Source organism: Danaus plexippus, chromosome 11 (genome assembly GCF_018135715.1).
Source record: "Danaus plexippus chromosome 11, MEX_DaPlex, whole genome shotgun sequence".
Taxonomy (NCBI): domain Eukaryota; kingdom Metazoa; phylum Arthropoda; class Insecta; order Lepidoptera; family Nymphalidae; genus Danaus; species Danaus plexippus.
In genome coordinates this window covers 8,408,972-8,432,871 of record NC_083544.1, presented here as the reverse complement: position 1 = coordinate 8,432,871, position 23,900 = coordinate 8,408,972, and the positions used below count along the sequence as shown (strand labels likewise).

Here is a 23,900-nt window from a genome sequence, read left to right as displayed (position 1 = left end):
GTTTTGATAGTATATATTTTTGAACAATTAAAACTACACATTTTATGCTAAATATTTTCTAGAGCAACGTTTTAGCAGACATTTCGTAACTTTTGGCCGAGCATTTATTCGCAACTATAAATCGTTTTGCGGTTTCATTAAGCACAATAAACGCTATGATTTGCTGTTAGACATCTGTAAAACCTACAAATGATCTTGTTCTCCTTGACATATAATTTAGTAGTAGTAAACTATTCTCAGGGAATTTAATACATTTTATTAGATAACTTATGAAAATTACATCGAGAAAAGCACAGCAATTTAGAGGCAAGTAGGTACGTCGATAGTATTATTTTATCGTTTTCACTTTAAACCAAATCCAGCCTTGTAACGCGACATCAAACGACATAAACGTAATCATATCTGGCCACAAAGCCAAACTAAATCTAAATGTGGACACAATGTTTGGCAAGTATTGCATTTTTATTTCAGTTGTTCATATCTTGTCCCGGTGTTACATCGCTGCATCCTAACCTCACCCTTATCAATCTGTTACGTCCTCCGTCAGAAAAAGTGACCGCTGAAGGATGGGTATTATGTTATCAGTTCTGATATCGTACGTTGGTATTCACGAAGCCATAGAGTGTCTGAAGCACATTATCAGTGGACTTATACCGGATACGGAACCCAATTTTAATGATCTCGTCGAATATTATACACACCTGCTTCGAAAAACAGCAAATTCTCCCAAAACAAGAGATTGGACCACGGAGTGCGGTCAAGGCTATCTATACTTAAACGAAGATAAGGATGGAAGAATCAAGTCGGCCTCTATTAAGTTTTATAACACTCCTTCAAATTCAACCGCACTCCTGTTCTCCACCAAAATATCCAGTTTCGGTCAAGATTCCGTCGAAGAAAACTCTCAAGCAAATGGAGATTATAGAACAGAAAAGTATCCAGCGACAAAGACGAAAACGATCATCTCAAACACATCAGAATCTTTTAGTGTTGGAAATAAAACTCGACCAGCTGCCGAAAGTATTTCAGATCCGACTTCAAGTCCTATGTCACCTAATTCATTCGACAACAGCGCACGTAGTATGAGTAATGACGCCCAACTGAAACTCACTTGGGAATATACACCAAAAACCCCCCCTTCCACGCCAGTACCCGAAATACACTTCCAGCCTTACGGTGGTGATAATAATGGAGATATAGGTTACAGCGAAGAGTTTTTAAGGTTAATATTGATTATCCTACATCACTGCACGTTATTACAACTCCATAAATCACGTTCACCAGTGAGCAGTAACATCCAAAACACTCATAATTTTGCACCTTGTTTACAAAATACCTAGAGCAAGTATTTATAGTTCATGTAGAACGTAAATAACACATGAACCCATTATTCATTGCGGAAATAATGCATATAAAGTATTAAAATATATTTGTTTAAGATCTCTTGATGGGATTAAGTTCCGTCCTTTACAAAGAAATGATCCAAGTGGCCGCAGACGGTCGTTCAGGAGGCGAACATCTTCTTCGTCGAATTCCTCGAGAGAATCGCGAGCCTCGCGCGAGGAAGAGCTCCGAATTTTTACTTCACTAGAGGAGGACGAATTTAAAAACCTAAATAAAGACGCGAATAACGGTAAATTCGGAAGTGCTCCTAACTTAGCAGCACGTTCTTATTCCAGAAGTCGATCGAGAGAGAAATCTAAAGAAAGAAGAACTGAAAGTCCTATTCCGGAAGTCACCGATGGTAACACGCCCGGTGAAACAAAGCCTCCCCACTCTCTCAAGGATGTGCCCAAATTGAGCACGTTTGAAGAAAAAGACGAAACAAATGATACCGAGGTAGATTTCTGGGCTAACCTGGAAGATTAGTGGCGCTTACTTATCGAAGCACGATCGCACCACGCTTTCAACGAGCATGACTGATACAAATTAAATTGTTATATATCCTACTTTGTTTGTTTTTCTGTCCCCTCATACAGTGACATTCCTTTTAGACGGAATATAGACCCACCTGAGCTTTTGAATGGCTTATTTAGTGATGTAATTATTTTGTACCTAGTAGTTTTTTTCTGCTTAACGTAAATAGCGAAATGTTATGCCAAGGATGAGCATATTTTTTTGTTGTCTATGATACGATTGCGTTTATAATTTATTTGTTATAAGTCAAAGAATCTGTAACAGTTGCACAATATACTAAAATATACGTGCTCTGAATAAACCTCGACCTACTTGCTTTTAATGTGACGCGACGCGACCTTCGTATGTCACCACTACTCATGGTATTGTAGGATGCTATAACAGTTATTTTAATTACAGACTTCTTAACGGTTTCATATTTTTTTGGATATGATACATCACACGTATATTATACCTGTTCTAATAGAATTTTCTCCTTTTCGTCAGATTTCATTCTCGTAAAAGTTATTGAATTCTGTTTGAATAATTACAAAAGATTGACGTAGAAGTGAAAATATTTTTTAATTCTTCTGTGACAGTTTGTCTCAGTTTCATTTTCATTTTCTAAACAGCTGGCTCGGTTTTGAAATTAATTTAATTAAAAAAAAAAAAACAAATATATCGTCATTCTTTTTTTTTTGCGCTTAACTAAACTTTTATTTAAGCCTTTCGATGTTAATGGAAATTATTTAAATTTGTCGATAAATGAATTCAATATTTGAGTAAAAAATCAACAAAAGTATTGTTTGAGTTAACATAAACATTATTTCCAACCGCGTTTCCGTTACAAAATAAATGACTGATGAACTCATTTACGATGTTTAAGATAGTTAACTGGAACATTTGTCTTTAAATGTGGTTACATAGATCCAAAGATAGAGTTACAGCCTCGCCAGCGGTTAGACTGACAATAATCTGTTTAAAGTCGTTGGTTACATTCAATTTATACGTAAATACGTTAAATTTACGACGAACCACGGCCAACTGATTCTAATCGTGATATTTGGCATCTTATTTTATATCTTACACTATAGAATTGTTGTTTTCTTAGTTTCCTGTAACATGAGATAAAAAAAATTAAATATCAGTATTGCTTACATTATATAAGTATTATTTAAATTATTATTAAATTTCTATGAAGACTTCTGTATAACGCTCGTGAGGCGTGCGTGTCATATTGTTTGACAGTATATATTTTCATATCATAAATCAATGCTGATTAATGAGGAACTTGAAATAGTAAAATCGTTTTATAGCCGACAACGGAATCGGTGTCTCTTTTAACGACATCTCGCTTCAAAGGGAATATTTTCGATGTATTTCTTTTTTATGATTTTTTTTTTCTGTTTTCATTGTTATATACATATCTCGTATTTTCGCTGAGTTTCCGCGTTTCTTTCAAACAAATTAAAAACTGAGTGTACAAGATTTTTCTGAATTTCTGGAGCATCTTTCAGGCATTATTCTGTTCGAATAGTGTGAAAATTAAATTTACCTTAAAATATGTTAAATATTTTATGAAAGTAATAGAAAAAAATTAAAAAATATATATTTTTTAATTTTACCTTTAATTTTACTTAAGCGAACTCAACCAATTCAGTCAAATTTATCCTGTGATTGTAATCTTTGAATTTTTTTTTTGTTTCAGTATGTATCAAATTTTTTAAACTGACAAAATTTTAAAACAATGAACGTTTTTCACAAAAAAAAAATTGTAACTCCTTAACCCCCCTGATCCTTATTAAATATATTTTTTCATTTAATTATAGTAAATCACTTTGATAATAATGTTTACTTTTTTAATATTTATTTATTTATAATTCAGACGCCGATAATATTATATGAAATTGTCTAAAATAATCTTATTTTCCTGTCGATTAATTTGGACAAATTTAATTTTTAATGACTTTTAATTTTAAATAAATCTAGTATATATATATTATTTAAAAAGTCTCCCATCGCCTAGCTGATCGCGACAGACGGTGCGTACATGCTGTGACGGTGTATTTATATATTTAAATCGTTTTAATCGTTACGATAAATAACTCAACCGTGATGTTTCGAAGACTTACATAATTATACATCACTGCAACAAGTGACATTATAGGAATACTTCTTGATAACTAGAGTCTTTAAAACCGCATATATAATGGTTGAACGACAGAATTTCTTTACAACTCTATGGATAATTCTTAATTATTTTATATAAGTCTTACCATCGAACTCAATAAAACATTATCCAGTTAGAAAAGCGTTAAATAAATCATTATTAAAATTGACTATAAAATGAATGTAGAGTCGCTTACAAGAACATAAAGTATTTTACATATTTGTGTTATCTGCATTTAGTCGATGTTTTAATTATTTCGTGAGGTAATTAATATTGGAATTAAGTTACCGAACCCCTTCACAATGTATTTTCGCTGCCGGCGGGTGCACGCTATACCCAGTACAGAATTAGATCTAACTCGAAATAATACGGAGCCAAAGTCAATAGTAAAGTCATAAACATGGAGACTTTTCTTTGGATTTATTCTGAGAACGTTTATTTAAGAATTTTCTGAGTGATATATTACCGGACTATCGCAACTTCAAAAGACGTTGCAATTGTAACGTTACTATAATTACAATCATTGTTCAATCTCGTACAAGCATTACTAGTCGTTTTTTATTATTTTTTTTGCAAATTAATTTTATAAACTAATATTAGAATTGAAATAACTTATTATAGTTTCTAAGTGTATTTAATAATTTCTATGAACGCTAGCCGTGAATCAAAATGAAATTGTACATAGTCGTCGCGGGGGCGTCATTGGAAATAACTTGAGGCTTCCCACCTCAGGTGTTTCCTCGGAGCTTAAGCGTAAGCAAACTTAAAAATAAACGGATGAATGAACGTTGACCAAGACCTTGGTACACAGACCTACGTCTAGACTGAAGGCTGCCGCGATATTTGAGGAAACCCGGGAAATTACGCATTCCTTGTTATAAAAACATGTGTTCCTAATGTACGACACGGAACGCTTAGAATGAATAATTATATATTATTTAATATTTTTGTGTTATTCAGATTTCTATTGTCCGTTATATAAGTAGGTATATTGGAAAATTCTCTAAATAATAATACTCTTCGTTGCAGAATTCCTCAGAATAAATACAAATACACAATATATATATATATATATATTCATTTTCAATTTGTATCTAATCCGTTGTATCTATTTTGGCGGAAAAATCTAAGTCTAATAATCTTTTGAATTGATTTTGAAATAAAATGTTACATGACATCACTCCTGGATTAATGACGTCATAGTTTCAATGAGAACAGAAGTAACTACTCTCATTATCTATGCAGTTAGTTAAAGTCAAAGCGCCTACCAAATTCTAAAATCATTTGTTGAATATAATATTGTTTAAAACTTTTTTTATATATAAATACGTTAGTTTAAGATCAAACTGAATATACTAATAATGAGATATAAGACTTTCGCGAGTATTCATTTTAATTAAACTAATATTTTTCGGATTATACTACGCGTATTTTATTATTTAAAAAAACTACATACTCCCGAAGTTTCGGTTACTTTGCAGCAACCGTAAGTGCGGGAAGACGAAATGTGATCACAGTTTTTTTTTTAAATAATAAAATACGCGTAGTATAATCCGAAAAATATTACATTTATTACACTGATTATACAAGTTTCTTTTGTGTCGCAATCATATTTTTCATGACATACAAAGACACGATGAAATCAGCCTATCTTTTTATACTACTGGTTCGCTATTTTTATTAAGAAATCCAAGTGGATGTCTTCATGCATTAAATTTTTCGTGATCTTTTTTTTTCCTTGAAACTTTTTGTGATCGCTTCATATATATCTATATAACGAATATTCATACAGTTACGGAATAATCTCTGCAACCTCCAAATTTCAGAACCACATCCATAATTACAAGTACAAATTCGTAAAGCCAAGCAACTAGCTATTTATTTTTAAACACTATAATCAATCCGTCAATCTATCGATCAGACTCTGATTTGAAGCCAAACAACATAATAGTTGATGACATCTTAAGGCGCCATCTTAAATTTTCCAAGTCCTTTGCACCAAATCGGCCGAAGCCGACACCGAATCTCTTTAAAAGTGGAAGCCGTGAGGTAACTGTCAGGGGTAGGGATATCAGAGGAAACACGCGATTCTCCGGACGTTTGAAAACGCCGCCCGCGCACCTGCCCTCTCCCATCCAAATTTAAATCACAACCTCCCCCCACCGACGCCTGCGCTAAGCATTCTGGAATAACTCCTGCGATTCAGCCACCGGTGTTCGCCATTCGAATTCGGGTCGCGACCGTGTTCAGTGATACCGTTCCTTTTGCAAACCGACACTAGCTCCTACCATGGCTGACGTTGACGTACAAGTTCAGTATACCACCACTGAGAGAAAGACCAGGAAGGTCAAAAAGACATCCAAGCGTAGGGAATCTAAGGATGGAGAGGTTTCCGTCACGGAACTCGAACAGACCAATACCACCAACGACGATGGGTATGTGTAGAGGTGGCCAAGCTTTGACCCTTGTGTCTCAGTGTAATGTGACCCTCGTGTCTGTGTCAAGTGTAAAAATCCAATAATTTTAATTCCATTACTTATTTCGTATAATAAATCTCCTTAAGTAAGATTGGCCACCCTCACATACCCGAAATAATTTAAGGTACATACACATATAGGTTTATACGTTGAAGAATGTTTTAACTAACGTAATTTTTTTCTTACATCGTTAACCGTGTAAGAGAAAATAATTAATTACTCTGTATACAAATACGGCACTAAAAATAAAACTTGAACCTTGCGTGCCCATGAACTTGAAGTTTGGTGTCATTCTATATAAAGCTCATAGTGTATATATCTCATAATGATAATTATTTTTTGCAGCTCATTTTCAGCGGTGAATACACCAAGGCGATGAACAAGGACTGGCACAGCGGTCACTTCTGCTGCTGGAAGTGCGATGAGTCCCTCACCGGACAACGCTACGTCCTGAGAGATGAACAGCCCTATTGCATCAAGTGCTACGAGGGTGTCTTCGCCAACGGATGCGAGGAATGCAACAAGATCATCGGCATCGACTCCAAGGTATGGACTTCATATCAAAATCTGAATTGTTACAACATATTTCCCATACATTTCATTGCTATTCATAACTCCTTCCTGGCCGAAATTATTGGCAAATTGCATTGTTTACACCGGAAAGACTTATTGCATCCATCAATAATGTGCTTAACGTAAATGTAACAGGACGTTCTTGAAATAGATGTGATTAATTTTCTTCGTACCATAATTCGTTATCAAATAGTATAAATTTCGAGTAATATCGAAAATCACCAAAATAAAGCTATGGTAAAACTGGTTTGAGTCTAGATAAGTAACAGGTGTATTTAACATTGTAAACTGTAACCGATACGAGAAGAATATCATTTGCATTGCTTCTTGGTTGCGATCAAATTTAGTTTTGTCACTCCAGCCGGCCCAGATTCTTCGTTCGTACTGCACACGGCCCCAGACCAAACGTTGCCAACATCAAGTATACCTATAACTGTACGTTTATCTCACGAGTGACTTTTCTGGTTAGCACAAACGATTATATGAAAATTGTATTAAAGCTCCATTTCATACATCATCCAAATAAACAAATAATCGCTTTGATGATAAAATACTATTTGTGTTACTTTGGGAGCCAATATCAAATATACTCGGCTGTATATATTGAATATAAAATAATTTTATTTGTAATTTATGATCAGCCTTAGCATTATAATAATTGTTCGTCGTCCAGAGTTTGTAAGCCGATATATGTGGGATATGCACACTGCCCATCCTCAGCTAATTTTGAGTTGGAAACAGTCGTAACGTAATGTTTTTATTGCGTGACCTTGGCCGGCAATGGATGGTTCAAGTAACAAGAATCTTTTCAGCTTCATGTCTTACACAAGATTAAATTATTTTGCAATACCTTGATATAAGTATTCTAGTTTATGAACATTACGACATTTATCTCGTTTTGAGAGCGTTCCTGTTGCTGTGGTTTGTGGATACCGACCGAAAATAGAACTAACACGGGGAGGGCTTTATTTTCAAACGTAGAAACTAAACGCGGCCGTAAACAGACGTAAAGTTAGCGAGTTAACGCGATTACGTTGACATTAATTCGATAAACATTTCCAATACATTGAATATTTTGTTAACATACCACTGTTGTTACATAAATATTATTAACATAAATCCCTCAGATTATTATATCTAGAAACTAAATCCTACGCGTGGTAAATTGATTTTATCTCTCCATGCGAATCAATATAATATAATGAGGTTTTATTGTTGAGTAAATAAATGATCTCCCGTTTAATCGTCGCCTACATACAGAGGATGTAATGAATAGGACTTCATTTGTTACCATCACTAAGCTTATGGGTTTATCTTTAGACTTATTTTTTTGCCATGGGTTTTTCCACTGTATAATATGGACACGTCGAACATAACACGCTATTTACTCAACTTCAAGTGCCTCATTAATCATTCCACTTGCTACGTCCAATATTTTAGTCTTCTGTGTAATTAGCATTGTTTATAATATGATGTAATTTTTCTTGAACATTTAGGACCTATCATATTTCTCGGTTTTGTTTAAAAAAAATACTATCAAATAAAGAGGTTTCTGATTGATGTAGACAGGACGAACAGAATTCATCATCAGGTCAAAAACATTATTCTTAATAGGCCATAAAGCGTGGTTTACGAACCCATTAAGGAATAAATATAACGTTCCTAAATAAGGATCATTTATTATTTGTATCTCACTGTATGACTTTCATAATCTCCCAGGATCTGTCGTACAAAGACAAGCACTGGCACGAGGCCTGTTTCCTCTGCGCTAAGTGTCGCGTCTCTCTGGTGGATAAACAGTTCGGCTCCAAGTTAGACAAGATCTACTGCGGCAACTGTTACGACGCCCAGTTCGCCAGCCGCTGCGATGGATGCGGAGAGGTCTTCCGAGCTGGTGAGTATCAGAATCTACATGAAGTACATTACAAATATAATTAAGTAATTTTATTCACCTATGACGTCATATGACACGATGTAGTTACGATCGATAAAATTATTAAAATTTATGACGAACTATGAAGTGATCTGTATGAACATTTACGTTTAGAAAAAAAAATATTATTAAAAATAAAGATAAAAAAATTAATATTAATCATTCTTCTTTTTATTAAACAAATATAACTAAAGGATATGACAAAAAATATCTATACATTTTAGGGCACTGTAGTTAATTGCTACACCATTTAAAGACCTCGACAATATTTACCGAGTTAATATAAATACAATTTACCATCATCTCCTCCATACGTATTTGTATTGGAACATAACGAAATGCGATTCTCATTTGAAATGTTAAACCTTTAAAATATATGAAGTAAATCATTCATTTATATTGAAAGAATCTTTTAAAACTTTTCCATTCATTCCAAACGATCAGAAAAAGTTATATTTAAATATAAAAATTCTTTTATGTATGAAGAGAAATACATAATCAGAAAGACCTGAATTATGTCAGCAGCGATGTCACAGAAGTCTTTTGAAATCCGCTACAACGTGGGAATAATAACGGAGCTCTAATTAGGAGGCTTTTATAGAACCAGATACAAATTGAAAAGCGTTTCTTATTTCGCCCTTTGAAAAGCAACAAATTTTCCGCTACAGTTAATTTCATAATACTCTGATTGCGTACAGTTCCGGCTGTAGTTAGTCGCAACAGTTTTATCTCTATGAGCTGTGTCATAAACGAGCGAGGTTCCTCAAAGGCTCAGTTTACATGTTATTTACGATGTCAAATCATCTATGTCCTAATAAGGCACAAACGTCGAATATAGACCACAACTGGCCTGGACTTAGCGAACACGAAGCTGTCAATTGACTCATAATGATACACACGGCTCATGCGGAACGATAACTTGCATTATAATTATTGTTAACCGACTCTAAATAAGGATATGCTTTATTTAATTGTGAGTACTTTTAACCCCTCACGCAGACTGTATGTTCATCGGTTTGTAACATCGTAGCTCTCATACGGATGGATCGATTTTGATACGTTTTTATTTTTATTTTGTAAGTCAATTTTCTTGTGTTGCATCTAAGCTATGTTTGGTTTATTTTGATCCAGCAATGTAAGAGTATCAGCCCTTTTCCAAAATGATATAGGATTTTTTTATGTATAGTGTAATGATTTCAAAAAATGTTATAAAATCTAATTTTGTTACGTTTATTCCGTTATGTATGACAAATATTAGTAATAATTTTTTACTTAGATGTGTGGGCCGATAAAATTTTGACGTAATATATATTATTATCAGTTATTTACCTCAAACATCAAAGACGAAAATAAATCAGAAATTTATATTAATGTTCGGGTTTGAAGAATAGATTGTTTTTAATTAAATATTAATTTTATTTTAATGTATTGATTTTTCATCGAATAGTTAATTATATATTAGTTGGTGTAATTATCAGTCCGTGTGTCAGTTTATTCAGTCATCTGTCCGTACATAGTTGGTGCTGTACCCTTGCTGGTTAAGGTGTTGTAAGGTGATTTTATAAAAAAAAACCGGCCATTGTCAATGCCGCAGCCTCAGTGTCTGAGCTTTTGACTTTTAAATCGAAAGTTCTTTATGTTTTTGGTATTTCCGTTTTATCTTTTAACGATTACCTTTTATACTGATAGCTATTAATTAAAGCGAGAAAGGAATTCCATTAAAATAACTATACTTACTTATTTGAATATAATATTCTTTTGGTAATGTTTTATCGTTGCTATTAGTGAGCAAGCTATAAAGTAAATTAAGACAATAATACGGTATAAATTCAGTTGCAAACTACTCTTTTGATATGAGTTCGTCGTGTTTGGAGAAATTAATTTATTGATCTGTACATACAAATTTATTTAAATAAATGTGTACACTGTAGACCTTTCAAGTTACGACGAAATGATAATTTTAATGAGATAAGACCCACATAGAGAAATAAAAATACATTCAACAGAATTTCAGTAAAGTTTTGACCTGGTTTGTAATGAATACTTAGAACTTATTAACAAAAAATATATATAAAGATTAACAAAAAACTTTTTCGTCTCCAACCTCCTTATTACGTTGTATTGTAATAAAAAATATTTTTAAACCAGTTTAAAAATTTTTATTCAGTGAGAGTAATACACTGAGTTGTTCGTGTTTCATGACCATAGAAATTTTTCGCAAAATCGATAGAGGACTTAAAAATAATATATCCGTTGAATCGTAAGCAATTTACAAACTAAATACAAACTCGTAAAATCTAGAACAAAACTTATATTACTTTGATTGAACCTAATTTACTTTGATTGATGTAAAAGTTAGTTTGTTGTTACTATTTAATTTAATACCAAATCTAACTGAATAGATGGGTAAGCATTACTAACTAGTCTAATCTGTCTAGATAACTAGATCCGTAGGACCTCTCTGTGTAAACGCTATTTTGAAATATTACCAAAAACTTCCTGTAGAAGAACATTCGAAAACTTTTCTTACAGATTAAGCATTTTATTTGCTAAATATAACGAAGAAATATTAATTATTTATTTATATAGTAAACTATTTGGACATTATTATTTTATTTATTTATATTTGAAATTTCATTCAAATATTCATCGAACCGCTTCATTCCTGCGTGATGAAATAAACGTGACGAACTATATAGAGATGTAATACTTGTCTCGTTATGATAAGGCACGTCGGTCAAACCAGCAGACAAAAGATATACATCATAACGAAAAAATATTAAACATATAGAATTAAATAATATTATCTACTAATGGGCGAATGTGGTAGATCAATTTGGAAGATTTAACAGATATAAATATAATGTTCGAAATATATAATTCTCGTTATATATGTACCTATGTGTATATATTTTTTATTTACAATTGTTTTTACCTTATAAATTTGATTACATTTTTTTCCATATTACATAAAATGTTTGTTATCTTAGCGAAAATATGAAGCAGTATTAAATTAGAAAGCCCGCTAACAAAATGGTTCTAAACAATTTAGTGTTTCTACTCTAAACTGGCTTTAAATGAAAGTGCTAAATCTAAGAGTTAGGTTCCGAGCAAAGATAAAACAACTCCCAAACAAGTTATACAAGCTTTACATATATAAATCTGAACATTCATATAACGACCAATGTGAGATTATAATAAATTTATTTTTTTCTACTACAGAACTACTGAATGAACTGAGTCATAAAGCGTAGGCGCTAAATATTTAACGTACACATAAATTTAGAATTCTCTTCAATGATCACATTTAACGTATGTAACCGCAATAAATTACAGAGAAAACATCTTAATGGAATAGAGAAATAAAAACTAACGACCGTTTTATGTTTTATGTTAAAAAAAAACAACGTTCGAACTCTTAATAGTAGAGGGATCGCTGCGTTCATTCATGAAAATGGGTCTCGAAAAACTTTCAGCGAAAAATTCGAATGAATGCGGTACTATTAAATTATAAAGGTTTTTTCGTATAATTTAAATATTTTACCCGATTCAACATGACGCTCACACGAACAGAGGTATACGTGTATTGAAAATATAAAACAATAAATCAATAAATCCACTTAAAACTATTGTGTGCCGTAAATGTATTTGTATAATAAAAACAAGGCGGCAGACCGACCTCCGACAAATACACCTTTAATATTTATTGCTCTCATCTCAAGAACATCAGCATCGTTAATATAAACCTCGTTTGTTAAAGATGCTGTCTCAAACTATCACCGGGTACATGACTAGTACTGATACCGCTCACGCATACACCTGAATTTACTGAATGTTGTATGCATCATATCGAAATTACTAATACATACACACATACATTTTCGAATATGAGATAATTATGACATGATATTTAATTAATATCCTTGTTTAAAGTATAAATTTTTTTCTTATAGAAAATATTCAAAACACAAAATCATTAAAAATCCCGTAATGCTTACTCGACATACACTACGTTGATTACAAACAGGCTCCATCAAATTCAAATACGTCTGTAGTTTCCTTAAAGCTTTCCCTCTTTAAATTAAGGCCCCTTCAGGAAACATAACCGTGTCGCCGTAATTAAAAACACACGGGTGTTTTATTTACTTCTATTTAAATCGAAACGACGGTAAATTCACTGGTTTTAAAATGTTAAAAAAGGTTTTATATAAATGATATTTAAATTATTAATGTAATTCAATAATCTGTGGTCGTTGTAGTTCTTAATAAGAAGTGTATAATACGAGTGACATAAAAAATTAAAGAACCTCATTGTTCCCAAAGCATCCGAATATGACATCACCGTATTAATTCGTACTCTTAAGAGTCGAAATCGTATTTGATCAATTAATTTTAATCTACAACCTACATCCTGTGCCGGCGGGCGTCAGTGTCTCACCGTCAGCCGAGAAGCCTACACCGGTCACACGACTCGTCAGCGTTCCCGCGTTTTTATTTTGACAGTACAACTTTTTCATAAGTCAATAACAAAGGTTTCCATCGTAATGTCAGCGGATGTGTTGAGTGATGATTTCAAATCCCGTCTTCATTTGACGACGAAGACTGTTGGACAGGAGAGGATAAGGCGAGCGCTTGAGAACAACGAGGATGTGGCGATACTGTCCATGTTCCTACCGAATGCAACAGCTGAGAGGGAGAATAAAAAATTCTGTTGTGTCATGAAAGACCAATGCCTGCTCGGGGATCCCAAAAAAACTATTGCAGGTTTATAGAACTTTATTTACTCTAAATACAAATACATAACAAATATTGCTAATATAAAAACGGCAAAATTTTTCTTTGTATTTACTAAAAGTGAAGACGCCACACACATTTCACTTTAAATCTTCGCAGGCCGAATCCATTAATTAGCACATGTCAGAAGCTGTTCCGTTTAAGCCGCGCTATTAATTCGTTCGAAACGTAATGGAATGAACTGCTTTCATTCAATTAGTCCCGGCATTACTCCGAAGGACGAATCCTAATTGTGTTCAATGATAGCAAAACGCTAAAAACTTAAACGAATAAAAAAAATACTTATATTAGGAAAAAAAATCTCGTTTCTAAAGTATGATATTGGAGTAAAGCGTTAACGCTGCAAACAATTACCTCATTTAACAAACAAATAAAACCTTCACCTATTTCGTCTTGAATCTAAAATACATTAAAAGTAACTTTAACCGTATTTGTGAACCACTCTTAGTCCGTCGTTTGTTCCACTGCACCGTGCATTAAAGATGCATTAGTTTATAACATTCATTAAAATGTCGTAAAACACAACAATATTTTACCGGCGCCTTCTAAATTGCTCTAAAAGGTGTATTCTAAGAGCTCTCTGTTCAGTTTTTTTTCTTCCGGATGTAGTGTCTCGAGAAAGTGTAGCGAACCACTTTAGGGGTAGGACTGTTTGAGAAGTCTTCAGAATTCTGTACATTACGTAAAATAATACATTTTTATATACAATAATATATAATTTTTTTCACTCCATCTAATAATCTCTTTGAAAACGAATCTCTCAATGAAATCGATATCACTACGAGATGTTACATGTATGTAACTTCTTGGACAGTTGTAATTATTTTATTTTTATATGACCAAACACTTCTATATACATCAATGTAAATATATATGTAATTATGATTACTTAATACATATCACTTCATTAATAACAAAGCGCTAATGCGTCATAGAATTATTCACTTGTTCAATTAATGTACATATATTTTTAATATAATAACTAATTATAATATACTGTATTCGTATTCAACCGAAGTTTGAACGCCGTTTTAATTTTAAGACCAAATCGCAGGTTTCAAGTCATTTGCTACTGGAAACACTGGTATTTGTTTATCGTTATAAATGCTATTTATAAATTGGTATTTCGGTCTCGTGATCAGTAGAAAAGAAGTGTAGAAATAATAGATAAATCATTATTTAAAATGTATATAAGCTTAGTTTTTAATTCGCCATCAATGTTTACCATCTATTTAGACGCTTTTATCTGAATCAATACAACCCGCCTTATGTAATTATTCTATACAGATACGATCAATGTCCGCGCTCCTCTCGCACGCTCCGGTATTGTTACATATAAGAAATATAATTAATTAATCTAACATCAATATACAAATATGTTATCACCATCATGCTATATTGAACCCAAAAAGATCGAGGTAAAGGTGACATTTGAATGCACTTAAATGGTTAATTTGAACATATGGTGGTTAACCTTAGTCTCGCGGTTTTATCATATTTACCAACCCTTGGCCCCGATAGTCTGCAGACGGAGATTTCCTGTTTGAACTCTATATAAATCCATTTACTTCCTGCCAGGTAATATCTCGCAGATTTCTAGACATAGCGGCTTTCTTGTCATTCAGCTATTGCTGATGGAAGTCGTAAAATATTTAAAACGGTACACTGTTCCTTCCATACAAATGTTATTTATAATTGCTGTGTCTAAAGTTACATGTTTTTTATTTCCACATTTCATCTCTTGTATTTCATTATCGACAGCAAAGTATGTTAAAATATTGTTGCTTGGTTACTCTGACGACACACGTTTTAATTTTACGTAAAAACGACTGGATGGTTTCTTATAAACCCCTATTAGGAATATGATTTGAACTTATTTTTAGGGCTGCTTTTAAGTAATCGGTCCACGAGAGATGTTGTGGGAAGTTATATTACAAAATAAAATATAAAAGCCACAATATCTTATTAATTATGGCTGATCTGTATTATTCGATACGCACATATGTGTGTGTGTGTGTGTGTGTGTGTGTGTGTGTGTGTACTTTAAAGTATACGCCGATACGACATTATATAAAACGAAAGAATGTTAAATGTCTAGTTTTCCATGGACCATAGAAAACCGAAAACAATCGATCTCTTATCAGCAAACAATTTCCTCGGCGCGTTAATGTGCACGTGCTTTGTGATAATTTTTATTGCCGTCATATAAACGAAACTTATTTTCAACGTAAGTACGTTTTTAACGTACGTACCAAGTAGGTATATCAAGTAGCGTGAATACTAAACATTAAAAATAAATCTTTTTAAATCGTTTTAAACAATATAACATACTGAATAATAAAACGCGCGTTGTTTTCCGTGAGCACTTTGAATGTTGAAAAGGAGACATGTCAATACATTCCTTCAAATTAAATTTGCATATAAATTTACTTAGATGTCGTTATAAACACTGGGAAACTCGTTTAATTTCCAAATTCCTATTTATTCAGAGAAAAATATAATAATGATCCAGTTCATCTCAATAAATCTTAAGTCGAGAGTGGTCCACAGTCTATACACGCGTCGGTCTCGTAAAAGGCTAGCGAGGCGCCCACTCGCTGACATCACTCCATACTGTCACCGCTAACCTTCATATATAATACGTAGGCGATACAAACGTTATGTGAAAAACATACAAAAAAATAAACAGTAGATTGTAGTTTAGCACGGATGTAACTGTTACTATTAAATTTTAAATCGGTTTAGTTCATACGCAATAAATAAGTATTAAAATTGTCTATAGAATTCTCTCTAATTAAAGATGGCTGTGGGATTTAAATTCGTCTAAAGTTTCGACCATATTCATAGCTGAATAGTAGTCAGTATTCAAATGAGTTGTGATTCTCATACGTTCACTTAATTAGTGTTCTCCGCGAATGTTTGTTAAGGTATCCAGTTAGGGAAAGTCGAGCGAGTTAGTGAAACTCAGAGCTGAACGTATTATGTTACTACAATGGACGCCCTAGTAAACCACCAACCGAAATTATAAACCGTGACGACTGACTTACAAGTATCACATTTAATGTTTAAAATTAAAAACATATAATACAATAACATACATACACAACACTTCGAAATTCACAGACATCTGTCTACCTTAAAAAACAATATTGCACACTAAATAAAATATATTATTATTGTTTTTAGAAATAAACAAAACAAAATAATTAATCTTATCAATACGTTTGAGTTGTACACAAGACAGTAATATCGATTCTCGTTCGCTAATTCGTTTCACACCTTTACATTTACTTTACCCGTTTATAGTAATAATGTCGAGTCCATTTTAGAAGTAAATACTACCGACTCATATAAAGCGGTCGGAGGTTTGACAAAACAAGTGAATCGTGTAGGAGTAGTGTACATTTGCAAACCAAATAGCGCTCCAATTGGGCCACGGTTGGAAACAGGAATGTAAATAAGTCCATTCCGATGGGTTTAAATAATTGCCATTTATATAGTGCAATCTATATAATCTTTCAACATATCTATGTACAGCCATGCACCTACCTGTTATTATAAGCAAATTCATATATATTTTTGTTATAAAACCTTTTTATACAATTCTACTTTTTATAAATAAACGGCATTAATAAATAAAGAAAGAAGATTGTAATATAACAAGATTAATTATTTAAATTAAAACAAATGAAATAAAAGGCGGAATATTAAAACCTGTGCGAACTTGCGCTCGACGTGAACAATACCTTACATGACAAATAACAATAGGATACGTTTAACTCAGCGACGCAGAAGAGGGGTGTCTATACACGCGACTTTATTGTTTCAATGTCGAACGAGGAAGTAGCTGAGCCCTTGCACCGCTCCATACATATTAACTAACGCATCTTATGTATAAAATTTTTAAGAGTATCATAAATAATAATATTATACTTCGAAATATTTACAAAAAAATCACCTAAAACCATCATGAGCAGTAAAACTTGTAAGTCAAAACCGATCGTAAATAACGAGTCAATAATCTATCGAATCAAGTTCAATAAACCTTGAAAGGTGCAGAATTCGCGTGCATCGTCCAAATATCCTGGAGCATGCAAGCTCGTACCAAGGTTTTGAAGGACACTTGTGTTATTGACAACACGCCAACAGTGCAGTGTGCGGACAGATTACCAGCATAAAGCAATCTATGTGAATTGAACTTTAATACCCTCTGAAATGGTTTTTATTGTAAACAACTTAAACTATGGCCATTATGTTTTAATGTGCCCATTGCATCATCGATAGCGTTATTCTATTAAGTCACCGGTTTTTTGCCATCGAGGCAGATTTTATAGTTTTTTTTTTTACCTATGATTGCTATTATTATTCAGACGATGTTATAAAATACTTTATATAATTTATTCTACGAATTGTCTACACCAGCTGTATCATTCAACTTCGAATGTCACTGATCGCTTCCATTTATATGAACGTAATTTCTTATCTAGGCACCAAGAAGATGGAGTACAAGACTCGACAGTGGCACGAGAAGTGTTTCTGCTGCGTGGTGTGCAAGAAAGCCATTGGGACCAAGAGCTTCATCCCTCGGGAACAGGAGATCTACTGCACTGGTTGTTACGAGAATAAGTTCTCTACGCGCTGCGTCAAATGCAATAAGGTGGGAAATGTTTCACTAAGACGTAACTGATTTCGACTAAGATTATTATAGAAAATATCATATCGAGGACATAAACTGATCTTCGAGCTAAGCCACAGGTATAAGTAAAAAATATTCGAAAGAATCAAATAAACTTTACCAGAACAGTTACTAAATCTAAGTCTTGTGTCTTCTTATTTAAAGAAATCGCGAAAGAACAGTCCCTCAGTAACTAAAGATATTAATCGTTTCAGATTATAACGCAAGACGGCGTGACGTACAAGCACGAGCCCTGGCACCGCGAGTGCTTCACCTGCACACACTGCAACAACTCGCTGGCCGGGGAGCGCTTCACCTCCAGAGACGAGAAGCCATACTGCAGCGAATGTTTCGGGGAACTGTTCGCCAAGAGATGCACCGCATGCAGCAAGCCCATCACCGGTCAGTATAAATACGGAGTCCAAGAAATTACTTCATTTAAGGTCTTAATTAAGTATGCGGTAGTTCAGGTCGAAAGGTCTTTTAACTGGTTTCATCCCTGCCAGGTATCGGTGGCACGCGTTTCATCTCGTTCGAGGACCGCCATTGGCACAACAACTGCTTCCAGTGCGCTTACTGCAAGGTGTCTCTCGTCGGGAAGGGATTCATCACTGTGGAACAGGACGTCATTTGCCCCGAGTGCGCCAAGCAGAAGATCGTGTAAATAACCAGCATCCATCCATCTCTCGCTTCATCCGCTCATCCGAACCGATAACACATGAACCGCATGAACCCACGCCACCATATAAAGCTTGTCTTCGCTAGGTGTGACAGCTTGCATGTCTCCAGATGGAGGTGTAGCTTACACACCATGACGTTGTGAGCGTCCTTCACTTTATAGTAAATACAGATTTTGCTCGCAGCGTTAAAACAGCTATACCGTTAGTAGAAAAAGCGAGAGACTGGTGCTTCAGCCGCGACCACTCCGACTTTGATATGAACTCTTTCAAGGTCAATCACTAGCGATATTTTTATACAAAAAAAAAACACGAAAAACTATCAAAAAAAATGTGAATGCACAAATATTTATTCGCTTCCCTTATTACAGACACACGAGGTGTTTATATATTTTGTTTGTTACTAATGTCATTCATATATTTTCTGTGACTGTGTCTGTGCTAATTGCCATATATCTTTGCTTGAGCCGTCGTTGTATTTAATCAGGTAATGATTCTGTCAATTGTTCTAGTGCAATTCACACGATGCCTTAATAACATATCTAAGTCAATTTCGAATATATTTTGTGTTGTAATGTGACTATTATAGTTTGAAAACATTTCATATAGGCCGGTGTTGCCAGACATTTTGTTATTTTAAAAAGCGCTTGTCAGTTTCGATATTAACATATACTGAGCGTATATATGATTTCTTTAATGTATGTTTATGTAACTATTTATTAGATACGCACTGTAAATCTATTATTTAATGATCTTTTTAAGATTTGAGTCGATCAGTGTTGCCATAGCCGATAGTCAAGGCAGATCGCTTTCTAACATAAATGACGTAAGTCGTGTTTACTAATAAAAAAAAAGTAATAATAATATATATTGGTTCTCACGCGAGAATAACTTGTTACGATATAGTAATTGAATGTTATATTTTTAAAGATATTGATACTATTTTTGTAGCTCTAGAGTGTATATTAAGACAGTACCATCGGTAAGACGACCACGTCTGGGAACATTGTAAGGTTTATCGCTAAGGGTTAAATTATTGAAATGTTAATAAATGATTTTTAATTTCTATACATTACGTGCTTAGCTGTGTGATCTGATCTAATATAAACTTGTCGACCCATAGATTGTATAAACAAAGAAAGTTAATTAAATGATAGAAAATATCTTTACCGTTTGTTTCTTTTCACTTTCCCTTCGATCGTGGATTGTAACACTATGGAGACAATTTACAACTGTATTGCATGTACATATATAAGTATATGGAAGTAAAAAAAAATATCTTCCATAATAGATTTCTAGAATTTGTAGAATGATGATGCTTATTGACTAGACGACCTTATAGAATAACATCTATTTCTGTTCTACAAAAACGCTTCGTAAATTTCTATATACTTCAGTGTTTACTAATTTTAGGTAACGCACAGCGAATAAAAAAGAAAATAAGAATGAAAGTAGTAATTAGTAATGTTTTAATATCTCCAGCATGTGCCATTAAAAGTATTAAAATGTCTGCTCTGTTGGATTTTAGTTTAGTTTTAGAACTACGTCGGTACTTAAGTATGTAAAACCTCAGCATTTAAAATTATAAAAACTTCAACGTGTTGTGAAAATATAACACATTTCTATTTGGCAGAACTAAACAGAAAGCGAAAAATTTTAATAAAACATATCTTAATTCCTATTATTTATATTTTACACAGCATACAAGCGTTTAGCTTTGCAAACTTAATTCTTTCTAAAGACTAGGTATTTTTTTTTACAAAATTAAGTATTAAAAACATAAAATAAATTATGAGACCTTACTTATGACTAAGTACATAAAACTGCAAGAAAAAAATACTTTAATATCTAAAAGAAACAGCTTTATATACTTGAGAAAATAAGATTAGTTTCCCTCCAAACACATTCTTACATTCAACATAGACACGTGTCACGTTATATAGCGGATTTACTTGATAATATCTTGAATGATGTCAATAAAATAAATTAAATATCAAATCAATGAATCTAATGTGTTTTTCCTTTAAATGTACTTCTGATAGGTAATAAGTTGTCAAGATTTAACATTACATAGATGTCGCTATAAAAAAAAAAACTTCTCACAGTGTTGCCATATTCAAAAATTATTATATTATATTATAGCTAAGCTAAGGATTGTAAAGCATTACTCATACTCTATTAGTAACTCACTAATTGTATAAAACTTAACTCTTCCAACATATGTCATTTATGATTTGATGTTATCTCAGTTAATTCCGATGAATTAATTTATATGTATATTGTATGAAGTATATATAATCACAATACAATAATAATTAAAATAAAAAGTCATCCTCATATCAGTCAGTGCCGAAATATTTCTGTCCAAAGTGATTCGGTGCTATGGGATGTAGTTCAGAGGTGAGTATTTTCATCTTTGGCACGTAGTCTACTACTGCCTGAGCTGCGGCAGGGGTACAGAACAGGTTTGATAGAATTATACGCTCCTCTTTAACACCGTGCTGCCTCAAGACATTCACGGCCTGGAAATCAATTAAAATGTTCTTTATGATCGACAACTGCTTCATTAATTAAGGAGTTTCAAAACGATACCTAAAACATACTTATTAATAGAGAATGTATTGTTTTATGGAGATTAAATATGTTATCAAATATATATGGTGTCACAACAAATCATCTATTAAAGATTATTTATTGAAATATTATGTAGCAAAAAATTTATATCATACGGATACGGAAATGATAAAAAAAAGCACAATATTGTTTGATTGATAAATTAAAAAAAGATTTTTAACTGTACAGTTAACATATAAAATTGTTACCTATATACTATTCTTTATAAAATATGAACACAAGTTCACCTGTTTCACAGTATTTCCCGTTGACATGATAGGGTACATCAGCAATACTTGTCTCTTAGCTATGTCCTCGGGGAACTTGGCGTACACTACATGAGCTTCATGTGTGTCATTGTCACTTTCAACCAGAATCTTGCCGATGCGGATTGACCGACAACAATCTCTGAGACCCTAGTAGGAAAATACATTCAAATAATACTTAAAAGAGATTTGTTAGTATTTGTAAATATATGCAAAATCACAAGAAAAATGATTATTTTATATAAGTATTATTTTCTCTTACACAAATATATGCACTACAACACACAAATATAAAACATATTACTCTCTTTCATAAGAATACCTTACATACATATATACACTATATAGACTATATATATATATATATAGTCTATGTAATAATAATTTACAGGAACATTACAAGTAGCCAATGTGTCCAAGAATACATTTGTTATGATTGTTTGATATGATGACACTTTCTTAAAAGAACACTGGAAATATTAGTTATATGAAGATAACAGTGCAATCGAGCTGAGATATCAATGTAATTTTTATATTTTTACTGTTCATCAGCTCTTGAAGTATGTGGAGTACTATAAAATGTTCAGAACCAAAGACATGATATGTAATGTACTCCTATGATAAATGTAGAAGAGGCACAGATTGAGCTTCATAGTCTATATCGATCAACATACCTGCTCCATAGCCTCGCCTGACCTCACAATTGACACTCCACAGTTCCCTGACCCATACTTCAAACCTTTGTACAAGGCTCCAGTAGGAGTTACTACTTCACAGTCTGTGAATGGCAGTTTGTTAAGACTTTCTTCAATAACAAGCCTGATGAGTCGATCAGCATAGAATTTGAAGTCGCTGCGAGTAGTATGCCTATAAAATAATTAGCTATTGAATTAATAAACATATTATTTGTTTAGTACTTCTCTGACAAAGATCAACAACATTACATCAATCAATTAAAATTATTTATTTATAAGAGTAGCAATTTAAAGGATAATTTAAATTGATTTTGGTATGGAACTGTATATAATTGGTTCTAAACTAAGGTTAGAAGAAATTGAGAAAAAACATTTTTCCTATAACCTCACTCACTTGTCACGAAGAATAGTTTGTAGCTCCTTAATATTATTGTTGGACGGTAACAGCATAAGGCTGTCGCCAAATTGTTCCTTTATCTCATTTGCGTCCCACTGACGAATGTCGCTATCAATTAGATCCATCTTATTAAAGAAAACCTCTAGGAAGCAACCTAGATTTAAATTTTAACACGGTAATCAAAACACAGTAATGTCACTGTCAAAAGAACTAAAAACTACAGACAGCAACAGAATTCAGAATATACAGATTTTCAAAATAAAATGATTATTTAATACTCTATGATCTCGAACATTTCTTTTAAATGCGATCCCAAAACGCTAACCTCATTCCACAAATCCTGTTTTCATAAAAAAACATATAGTGTATAGAAATTATTATTTAAGATTAGAATAGTATTGCCATATGTTACACGCCCATGTAAGGACGCATTTTTATTTCTTTCAACTTACAGTCAGATTACTTTATATCTTCTCATTCTGAACTACTAGATTATAAGTCTTGATATGATTGCCAATTGTAGTAAAATTAATCTTTTATTTAACTGCTTAAAAATTCTATAAGAATGTTACTATTTATATTAAAAATTTGACTGAAGTAATTGGAAAGAAAAAAAATCTGGCATTAAGGTATGTTATTGCTTTAAGTTGCTACAATTACCAAAGTTAATATTTTTTTCATTTCCGGTTCAAAATCTAACATATGTTTATGAAACTGCCGTACTATGTATGCCG

General features: G+C 32.9%; 2 protein-coding genes across 8 annotated transcripts in view; one reads left to right on the top strand and one right to left on the bottom strand.

Moving 5' to 3' along the window:
- LOC116765821 (four and a half LIM domains protein 2) overlaps positions 1-20,364 on the top strand; it is an 85,056-nt gene extending 64,692 nt beyond the window's left edge. For 4 of the 7 annotated variants that reach the window (XM_032655414.2, XM_032655415.2, XM_032655413.2 and 1 more), the window contains 5 exons: positions 6,889-7,089; positions 8,836-9,010; positions 18,331-18,500; positions 18,734-18,920; positions 19,025-20,364. In XM_032655414.2, the coding sequence (XP_032511305.2) occupies positions 6,889-7,089; positions 8,836-9,010; positions 18,331-18,500; positions 18,734-18,920; positions 19,025-19,182 (891 nt within the window). In that variant the 3' untranslated portion in view covers positions 19,183-20,364. Of the gene's footprint in view, positions 1-461; positions 1,223-1,439; positions 1,840-6,249; positions 6,502-6,888; positions 7,090-8,835; positions 9,011-13,486; positions 13,814-18,330; positions 18,501-18,733; positions 18,921-19,024 lie in introns of those variants that run through there. The other 3 variants (XM_032655412.2, XM_032655416.2, XM_032655418.2) reach the window with 3 other exon arrangements.
- On the bottom strand, positions 19,384-23,374 carry LOC116765970 (uracil phosphoribosyltransferase homolog). Its single transcript, XM_061521819.1, has 4 exons — positions 23,164-23,374; positions 22,749-22,941; positions 22,057-22,224; positions 19,384-21,717 (listed from the first exon to the last, which is right to left on the bottom strand). The coding sequence occupies exons 1-4, from the start codon at positions 23,289-23,291 to the stop codon at positions 21,535-21,537; spliced, it is 672 nt and encodes a 223-aa protein (XP_061377803.1). The 5' UTR covers positions 23,292-23,374; the 3' UTR covers positions 19,384-21,534.
- Between the last annotated feature and the right edge of the window lie 526 nt (positions 23,375-23,900).